Below are 10,899 nucleotides of genomic sequence, written 5' to 3'. Positions count from 1 at the left end.
GCAAATAAAATTGATAAAGGCAGCTATATGAAAGATTCTCAAAATACTTAAGGGAATATCAGCCATTCTATAGAAAAGCTGCCATCACACAATAACCATATTTATATGTTAGCTCTTAAATTTGTAAAGAAATTAAACAAAGGAGAAATAAATAGCTCAAGTTCCCACAAAACCCACTAAACTCATTTTGAAAAAGATTACAAATGTCAGCCTGCTTTGTAAATGAATGCAATTGCAGAATGTACTAAATGTCTGAGATGCCACGTCAGTTCATTTGTCTTTTAAGGACAGAGGACAAGCCATTGTTTTGCACTAATTTAAAACATTTAAATAACTTTGATTTGTTTAACTCTGTAGGGCCCTTTGTTATCTTAAACATGTGAAGACTACACAGGCTGGAAAAAATTGCTGAAGGTTGTGATTGATTCTGCTTTTTTTTCCAAATTTGATGAATCAGAATTTGGTCAATAGAAATTTTCAGTTTGTTCTTAATTGTTCAAATTTTGCGTATTCTCTTTATTTTAACATGTTTGACTGAATCAAAGAAATGTCAATTTTAATATTTTATAACAAAGTAAATCCCACCAAGGATTTAGACCTACGTGCGACTGACAGCACCAAGATTTGTGGGATTAGGTAGAGGTTCATGACTTTACATGGCAGCAGCAGGCCATGTATCACTGGGGCCAAATAATAACATGCCAAATATTTTAGAGAAACTAGAAAAATCAGGACATATAATCAGATGATGTGTGTGTGTGGGGGGGGGGGGGGAAGGAGGAGGAGGAAGGGTTCCACTGAATGGATCCAAATTTCAGAGGTCAATATAAGAAGTGGATATTACTGTATTACTTGCTTAACCTGAGGATGAATTTCTGGGCATAAAGGTTTTAATGGAGACAAAGGTTCGAAAGGTGGAGGAGAGGGTGTGTATGATCAGATTATGTAAATGCAGAAGTAACTTGGCAAATGGTTGCCAGCGACTGGAAGTAATGTCAATGGGTGCTTCCAGGTGTAGATAAAGAAAGCTGTGAGATGAAAATGGAAAAAGGGATTGTGGGTGGTGAGTGGTAAATGGAGATGGCCAGAGATGACCTTGCGAGTAAAAAAGACCATGTATGTTGGTAAAGCTGAGGGATAACATTGACTATAGATCAGAGAGAATATATGGATGAATTAACTCAGGATAAAAGGGGGAGAGAAATTGAATGAGAAAGGATGAGCTGAATGGAGATTTAAATCCTCATTGATAATGAGGCACAAAATGTAGAAATCTATCACAATGTGGAGGGAGAAGACTCAGCATTGGCAACATTTCTATTACTATTTCAGAAACTCAGCAGCCAAACTGCATGAAGCAAAGTTCTACAAATATAAAATGTGTCAAAAAGTTATTAGTTGAGGAACAAATATTAGGCAGGACACACTGAGGAATTCACTGCAGTCCTAAAAACTGGAGTCTTTTACTATCACCTGAGGGCGTAGGCTTTGTTTAACAATTCATCCAAAAGATGCAGTACAACAGTCTCTCAATCCTACCCTGCAGTGTCAATGTCGATTTTCTGCTCAAGCACAATCTTCTTAATCAGAGGAGACAATGCTACTATCAAGTCATGATTGACACCGAGGAGAATATACAGCCTGGAATTTGCAACACTTACACGTGTGAAACTACCTGTTTATTTTTTGTCAACACTCTATGGAACTGATAGTGATTCCCCCCACTCTCTCTCTCTGTCTCTCTCTCCCTCTCTCTCTCTCTCTCTCACACACACACACACACACACACACACACACACACACACACAAAGAGTTTACATGGAAATACTAGAAAGCCTTCACAGACTCTCATTAGGCCAATCAAGCTGAAACTAATTGAGCTGATGTGAATTAAGCTTTTTATGAACATGTCCCATGGTAAAATATTCTGAAAATCATGCACTATTTTAGAACATAGAACATAGAACATTGCAGCACAGTACAGGTCCTTCGGCCCACAATGTTGTGCCAACATTTTATCCTGCTCTAAGATCTATCTAATCTTTCCCTCCCACAGAGCCCTCCATTTCTCTATCATTCATGTGTCTATCTAAGAGTCTCTTAAATGCCTCTAATGTATCTGCCCCCACAATCTCTGCCGGCAGTGCATTCTATGCACCCACCACTCTCTGTACAAAAAATTTATCCCTGACATCCTCCTTATATCTTCCTCCAATCACTTTAAAATTATGTCACCTCGTGTTAGCCATTGTCACCCTGGGAAAAAGTCCCTGACTGTCCACTCAATTTATGCCTCTTATCATCTTGTACACCATTATCAAGTCACCTCTCATCCTCCTTCTCTCCAAAGAGAAAAGCCCCAGCTCACTCAACCTATCCTCATAAGACATGCTCTCCAATCCAGGCAGCATCCTGGTAAATCTCCTCTGCACCCTCTCCAAAGCCTGCACATCCTTCCTATAATGAGGCGAACTTAACTGAACACAATACTTCAAGGGTGGTCTAACCAGAGTTCCATAGAGCTGTAACATCACCTCACGACTCTTGAACTCTATACCCCCACTAATGAAGGCCAACACACCATACGCCTTCTTAACAACCCTATTGACCTGCACGGCAACCTTGAGGGATCTATGGACATGAATCCCAAGATTCCACTGTTGCTCCACACTGCTAAGAGTCCTGCCATTAACCTTGTATTCTGCCTTCAAATTCGATCTCCCAAAGTGTACACTTCACACTTTCCCAGGTTGAACTCCATCTGCCACTTCTCAGCCCAGCTCTGCATTCTATCAATGTTCTGTTGTAATCTACAGCAACCTTCTACACTATCCACAACACCACCAACCTTTGTATCATCAGCAAACTTACTAACCCACCCTTCCACATCCTCATCCAAGTCGTTTATAAAAATCACAAAGAGCAGGGGTCCCAGAACAGATCCCTGCAGAACACCACTGGTCACCGACCTCCAGGCAGAATACGTTCCATCTACCACCACCCTCTGCCTTCTATGAGAGAGCCAATTCTGAATCCACACAGCCAAGTTTCCTTAGATCCCATGCCTCTTGACTTTCTGAATGAGCCTTCCAAGAGGAACCTTATCAAATGCATTACTAAAATCCATGTACACCACATGGTCTACCTTCATCAATGTGTTTTCTCACATCCTCAAAGAATTCAATCAGGCTCCTGAGGCACAACCTGCCCCTCACAAAGCCATGCTGACTGTCCCTAATCAGCCTATGTTTCTCTAAATGCCCATAAATCCTGTCTCTAAAAATCTTCTTCAGTAATTTGCCCACCACTGAAGTAAAACTCACTGGTCTGTAATTCCCAGGGTTATCCCTACTCCCTTTCTTAAACAAAAGAACAACATTTGCCACCCTCCAATCACCTGGCACTTCTCCTGTGGCCAGTAAGGATGCAAAGATCATTGCCAAAGGTGCAGCAATCGCTTCCCTTTCTTCCCGTAATAACCTTGGATATATCCCATCCAGCCCCGGTGAACTTTCTACTTAATGTTTTTTGAAAGTTCCAGCACATCCACTTTACTCACTTCGACATGCCCTAGCATATCAGTCTGTCATACGCCATCCTCATAAATGTCAAGGTCTCTCCTTGTGGTGAATACTGAAGCAAAGTATTCATTAAGGACCTCCCCTAACTTTTCCGACTCCAGGCACACATTTCCTCTTTTATCCCTGATCAGTCCAACCCTCACTCTGTTCATCCTCCTATTCTTTACATATGTGTAGAACGCTTTGGGATTTTCCCTGATCCTACTCGCCAAGGACTTCTTATTCCTTCTTCTAGCTCTCCTAAGTCCATTCTTAAGCTCCCTCCTGGCTACCCTGTAATTCTCCAGAGCCCTGTCTGATCCATGCTTTCTAAACCTCACATAAGCTTCTTTCTTCCTCTTGACAAGATATTCTACATCTCTTGTCAACCACGATTCCTTACCCTGCCTCAATGGGACAAACCTATCCAGAACCCCATGCAAGTACTCCTTAAACAACCTCCACATTTCCGCTCTGCACTTCCCCAAGAACATCGGTTCCCAATTTACGCTCCCAGGTTCCTGCCTAATAGCATCATAATTCTCCCTCCCCCAGTTAAATACTTTCCCATATCATCTGCTCCTATCCTGCTCCAAGGCTATGGTAAAGATCAAGGAGTTATGGTCACTATCTCCAAAATGCTCTCCCACCGAGAGATCTGAAACCTGATCAGGCTCATTGCCTAGTACCAGGTCCAGTATGGCCCCTCCTCTCATCGGCCTGTCAACATAATTTGTCAGGAATCCTTCCTGGACACACCTTACAAACTCTGCCCCATCTATCCCCTTTATACTAAGGAGGTGCCAATCAATATGAGGGAAGTTGAAATCACCCATGACGACAACCTTGTTATTTTTGCACCTCTCCAAAATCTGCGTCTGGATCTGCTCTTCAGCATCTCTGCTGCTATTGGGAGTGTCTGTAGAATACTCCCAATAAAGTGATTGCTCCCTTCCTGTTTCTGACTTCCACCCACAATGACTCAGTGGATGATCCCTCCAGGATATCCTCCCTTTCTACAGCTGTGACACTGTCCCTGATCAGCAAAGCCACTCCCTCACTTCTTTTAGCTCAGTCCCTGTCCTTTTTGAAACATTTGAACCCCGGAATATCCAGGAGCCATTCCTGCCCTTGTGACAGCCAAGACTCTGTAATGGCCACCATGTCATAATTCCATGTACTTACCCATGCTCTAAGTTCATCACCCTTAGTAGCAACCTTAACATGTTTTGGAAACAGAACCAAAAAAATCTAATTTTTTATGCACTATAATTTCTTTACATGAATATTTCAAAGTATGAGAGATATCAAAGTAAAAGTAAGATTACAATGTTCCATCTTTTTACTCATTTGCATATGTTACAACTTTACTACTGTAAGAGCTGAGTATAAAATGTTTCCTAATTTTATGTCCATGAAAATTCTTTAATGGGTTGGTTGCTTGATGGGATGGTGGAGAATAACCAGTTTGAAGATGGTAAGAATTTGAAAAACTGATAAGGAAACTATTGACCAAATTATGACTGCAGATGATAGATGTTAAATAACACTCTCATGCCATTACAGTTGTAAGGCTTTTAAAAAATGACAAGATATTCTGCATTGTCAGGGACAGAAGGAACAGCAGACGACTGTCCATTTCCCTCCACTGATGCTGCCTGACCCACTGAGTTCCTCCAGCATCTTGTTTGTTGAGGATACTCTTGTCCAGCAATGACAAGGGTGGTGTCTTTATGTTTAATGGTACTTCCAGCTCATAGGGCATTGGGAGGGAGTTCACAGGGCTCCAAGAAAACTGAAGTAGGTGATTGTAGGATCACAGAGGCATATTTGATATGTGAATGCACAACAAGGGGAATTGTGAACAGAAGGTCCAAGATGAGCAGTGCACGTTCTTGGGAATGACCTGTGGGTGCACTGAATCTATTAAAACATATAAAAATTATTTCATGAAACACATGAAAGTCATTGTTTATTCCATTTTCCAGGATTTAATATGGAAAAATATCATTGACCCTCAACATTTTTACAGATGAGATTTAACTTAAGTATACAGTCAAAAAGAATTGTTATTGTTTCTTCTTGTTACTGCTTGATAGAGTTAATGGTAGGAAGCAAATTAGAGACTCTTGTACTGTAGAATGCCTGAAATGTAGATTTCTCAATCTTGATTTTCTCTTTAAGTCTTTGGGGAGGATCAGTTACTTGCAAATCTTCCTAGGAAAGAAGCTACAAACAGTTTTACCCTGAGACTGCTATCACCTGCAAGTCAGTGAGCATCAGGGACTTCTTTGTGAACAATACTTTCAAAGCTGTGTATATTAACAATGCTAGGCACAGGAAGACTGGGGATAATGGTGGAGATATCTAAACAAGAGTAATAGCAAGGAATTTTAAAGAGGATCTGAGGGGAGAGTCCATGACTCTCAGACTACACAAAATTGTGTAGTCTGTTGATAATATTGTTGTAAATGATGGAGATTGATATGATACACATAATTAATATAACTAACTCCACTCAGTGTATCTTTCTGTAGAATATTTCCTGTTTTTATTTGGAGAGGATGCTGTACTTTTTGTCATCAGTATTGCTTCCTCCACTCCTTACGGAATAGAGTAAATTGATTTTTCTGCACAATGAATAGCCCGCTATGGGCTCAGATTGGACCCCACATCTTTCAACATATGGACACAGTGTTGTCAAAAGACACCCTGTTAATCTGCTATTCAACCATTAAGAAATCCCAATGGTTCGGCGTCTGGCTCACCAGTCAACCTATGCCACACTCCCTTTCGATTCACCTGCGCCATGGTTCCTGCACATTTTTTATATTGACCATGGTCTCATTTCCCTTTAAACAGACCTGGTTCACAGGGAAAGTTATAATAATACTGTGTAACATTATAAAAACAAAATTAATAATATGTTGGTGTAGTAATAGTCCGAAAAATCTGCTAGTCCAGCACCATCAAAGTCCCGAGCATATAGTTAAGTTTTATTTTTCATTTGCTAATCAACTGGGTACAGCTGTAAGATCAACACACCGATAAATGGAATTCACCATTGATAATTTGTTCGAACACGTACACTGTATAACCAGTCTTGTATTATCTTGCTTATCAGCGCATTGTGTTATACCAACATGGTTTGTATTTTAGATAAACATTAATTATAGTTTTCCTTTGAAAGTAGATTATGAGATTGCCCGTTTTTTTTTCAGATAAGCGACCTGGTTAGAACAGTAGTTGGATAAAGTTCGTGCAATTAAATAAATCAGCATTGAAAGAGTGCAGCGTCTGCGTTAATCAACACAATACTCAGCATGGTTGTCGGCACGGCGTGGATAATGACACTGACTCTGTATATGAATATCAACTGCAGAATTACAGATTATTCCGAACTTGATTTGAAACACTGGAGTTCGGGTTTGAACAAATCATATGTAAACAGCAATGTAAAATTCAAGGCTCACCCTCCTCCCTCTCGGGGAATTGCACACGATCCGCAGCCTCTAAAGGCCGATTCTTTTCAATATGATAATCAGTTTCTAAGTTGAATCTAACCAAGTGGCCTCTTTTGTTCCTTTCATCCTGACTTTAGCAGCTCAGAAGCAGCTGGCCGTTCACTTTTAACAAGGAACCCGGCTTCTGAATGTGGCTTCGGCTTGCGCGGCCAAAACTTTGAGCCAACTTTTCGAGCACCGGTAGAAGACGAAAATTATGGACGTTTTGCATGGGGTTTGTGTAGAAAACAGTGACCAGGATAAAAGATCGGCGAAGAAAAAGAAAATACGAAGGAGGAAGAAGATGTTGACAGGGGTCAGTCGTCAGAGAAGAGCTGCCAACACAAGGGAGAGACAACGGGTTCATGGAGTCAACCTGGCTTTTCAGGACTTGCGTAAGCTCCTGCCGGTCCTGTCTGAAGTAGAAGTGTCGAAAATCGATATCCTCAGGCTGGCCGCTAAGTGGATAGCTCATCTCACCACCGTGCTGCTCCTGGATGATCAAAAACAACATCAGCGCGAAAACGGCTTGTCGGTGGAACTAGGCGAAAAACTGACGGAATTGACTCGAGTCTGTGAAGAACTGGCGACAGACTTTATCATCTGTCAGACTGAGGACCCGCTGTACCTCGGCGGTTGTGCTATTGGTGACTTCTCGAGTCTCCGTTCTTTCGCTGGTCATGAGATGTCCCTGGAAAATGGCTATTTTTCTCCATGCTTGCACTAGACGGACCAAGCGTGGTGCTGAAAGTTAAGTACGTGTCAGTTTCTCCCATGTTTAGCCCGTGAATGGGTTGAAACTGACACAGGGACTGCAAAGAGGCGTCAATCAGGCCATCATTTGCAAATCTAATCAAAGGCGTTTGATCAGGCCGAGAATGTCAAAAATATTTCTTGATTATAGAATCATTATGTTGTGTGTTGGTATGGAAGCAGACCACTGAGTTCAAATGCGGCTGGATTATTTGAAGAAATGTATTAAATCACTTTGATGTTGAGTTTTCTGAGATGATTTGGTTAATGTTATCCAGGAGGGTTAGTCCTGGAACGGATCTACAACTATACAGAACATTTTTCAAGAAGCTGATGTAAAAAAGCTGATCTAAAGATAAACACCAAATTGAAATACAACCTGGAGTATCTTTATGTCGTGTATTTGAGAACAGATCTCGTCGAAGTGTTCAACCACCAGATACCAGCATTAAATGTTCAAAATATCAATTGTTAATTGTGTATAAACATAAATAAATACTTGCGAATTTCTCAAACCCTTTTTGTAAACCTTATAAACGCAGGAATAAGGTCGACTTCGACGGCGGCTTGTTTAATGTTTACTAACTTAAACCCACTATATGTTAGCTGGATATTTTACATTGCTTCTTCAGTTACCTGACTGGTGATGTCTTGCAGCATTTGGTTTGGGTCGGTGTTTTTGCTTCCCAGGTCAAGATCCAGCATCCCAATTGTTGTTAGTCGTGTCAACCTCTCAGTGTTCAGTGTTTCCAAGTCATTTCAATCAGTCACCATCTCTTAATGTTTCCAGCGTTGGATTATAAATGTCATTGGACTGAAATTGTATTGGGCGAAAATGAAATACTCTAAATGTTATATTCATCTCAAAACACCTTCGATCTCTGTACAGTTTTGTCACCATTTTTGCAAGTTCATTGCTTCTGATTTCTCCAAATAAACTCCAACGCTCACAGTTAATATAACGTTAATAATGTTATAGATCGAAAACTTTTTTTTCTGTGAAATTGAGCCAATAAATGCAAATACAGTTTCTTTTATGCCTCAGTTTGGCAAGCTGCCTTGAAGGGTCTTTCAGTCTGCATGGACCACAGCCTTGCAAGACTTGAACGCAGCGTGAAGGCTATTGAAGCTTTCAGGGAATGCTCAAACCCTTGAGAACATTCGCGTATCAAGGATGAGATTAGGCGCACAACACAAAGACTCGCCCGAACCTTAATGTCTCTCTACATTCAGGATCAGCGCCCTGTTAAAAATTATCTGATTCCTTTGTGTGTGGCATTTTATGAGTCTTCTTTTGTTCAGCCGACAGTTCAATTTTCAGCACTGCGGCTCTCCTCTTTGCCAGCCGGTGGTTGTTTTATACAGCAAAAGAAGGGTAGTAGTATTCTTTCCATAGGTTATGAAAGCAATGTGTTTGGCATTGATTTGAAATCGAACCTTCAAGTGTTACTCTGTGCACCCGCTGTGGATAAAATGAGCAATGGCCTCGCTGCACACTGAGGTCTCAGGGAGTGTTTTCTTGTGCAAGGCGTGACATAACGTTTTATTATAATAGCCTGCCAAAATTAGTTGGCACAGTCTGAATCTGACCTTCGCTACAAAGTATTGCTCTGACAACAGGGAGTCATCATTCACTTCATCAATGACATGTTTTTCCAACTCCTGTGAAGCAGCGGAACATCTGCATTGAATCCATCCTTGGGTTTCAGAATGCACTAGAGGCACATATTTGCCTGAAAGCTTCAGCTTTTAATGAATGGAAATAACAGCGCAGTGTGCATGCAACCTATGACATGTTAACATTGAAAACTAACATATCAATTTGTTTCCAGATGATTAGATTTGGGTAGAGTGCCCTGCTCTCCAAGAATTTCAGAAGTGTGATTGAAGAACTGTGAAGAGCAAATTCCAAAGCTGCATTATTTTAGAAATGACCTTCCAACACTTCTTACCTTGCTGCCAAATAAGAATTTATCATCAATTTGAGCTACTAGTAAAACAAAAGCAATTATTCTCCAGAATAATTGCAATATAAGAATAATCCAGAATAAAAGCAATCATCTCCAGAACGTGAGGGGTTTAGATGGGGTAGAGTTTGTTAGGTGTGTTCAGTATGTAGATAGACCTACAAGAGGAGAGGCTGTGCTTGATTTGATATTGGGTAATGAACCTGGTCAGGTGTCAGATCTCTCAGTGGGTGAACATTTTGGTGATAGTGATCATAATTCTATCTCCTTTATGTTAGCACTGGAGAGGGATAGGAACAGACAGGCTAGAAAGGTGTTTACTTGGAGTAAAGGGAATTATGAGGCTCTCAGGCAGGAAATTGGAAGATTAAATTGGGAACAGGTTTTCTCTGGGAAAAGTACGGAAGATATGTGGCAAATATTCAGGGGATATTTGTGTGGAGCTCTGCATAGACATGTTCCGATGAGACAGGGGAGTCATGATAGGATACAGGAACCATGGTGTACGAAGGCTATAATAAATCTAGTCAAAAGGAAAAGAAATGCATACAAAAGGTACAGAGAGCTAGGTAATGTTAGAAATCTGGAGGAGTACAAGGCGAAAAGGAAGGAACTTAAGAAAGAGATTAGGAGAGCCAGAAGGGGACATGAGAAGGCCTTGGTGGGCAGGATTAAGGAAAACCCCAAGGCATTCTACAAGTATGTGAAGAGTAAGAGGATGAAATGTGAAAGGATAGGGCCTATCAAGTGCAGCAGTGGGAAAGTGTGTATGGATCCGGAAGAAATAGCGGAGGTACTTAATGAATACTTTACATCAGTATTCACCACGGAAAAAGATCTGGGGGATTGTAGTGGGGACTTGCAGCGGCCTGAAAAGCTTGAGCATGTAGATATTAGAAAAGAGGTGGTGCTGAAACTTTTGGAAAGCATCAAGTTAGATAAGTCACTGGGACTGGATGAGATGTACCCCAGGTTGCTGTGGGAGGCGAGGGAGGAGATTGCAGAGCCCCTGACGATGATCTTTGTGTCGTCCATGGAGACAGGAGAAGTTCCAGAAGATTGGAGGGTTGTGGATGTTGTTCCCTTATTCAAGAAGGGGAGCAGGGATAGCTCAGG

The 10,899-nt window shown here is 41.1% G+C and overlaps 1 protein-coding gene across 1 annotated transcript; it reads left to right on the top strand.

Moving 5' to 3' along the window:
* Nucleotides 1–6,624: 6,624 nt before the first annotated feature.
* Nucleotides 6,625–8,122, top strand: LOC127570331 (transcription factor 15-like). The gene has a single exon (XM_052015779.1). It carries the CDS (start codon nucleotides 7,281–7,283, stop codon nucleotides 7,788–7,790), a length of 510 nt encoding a protein of 169 aa, XP_051871739.1. The 5' UTR covers nucleotides 6,625–7,280; the 3' UTR covers nucleotides 7,791–8,122.
* Nucleotides 8,123–10,899: the final 2,777 nt, after the last annotated feature.

This window comes from Pristis pectinata, chromosome 5, assembly GCF_009764475.1.
Source record: "Pristis pectinata isolate sPriPec2 chromosome 5, sPriPec2.1.pri, whole genome shotgun sequence".
Lineage (NCBI taxonomy): Eukaryota > Metazoa > Chordata > Chondrichthyes > Rhinopristiformes > Pristidae > Pristis > Pristis pectinata.
The sequence above is the reverse complement of the archived record's forward strand: the minus strand, read 5'-3'. Positions and strand labels throughout refer to the sequence as shown.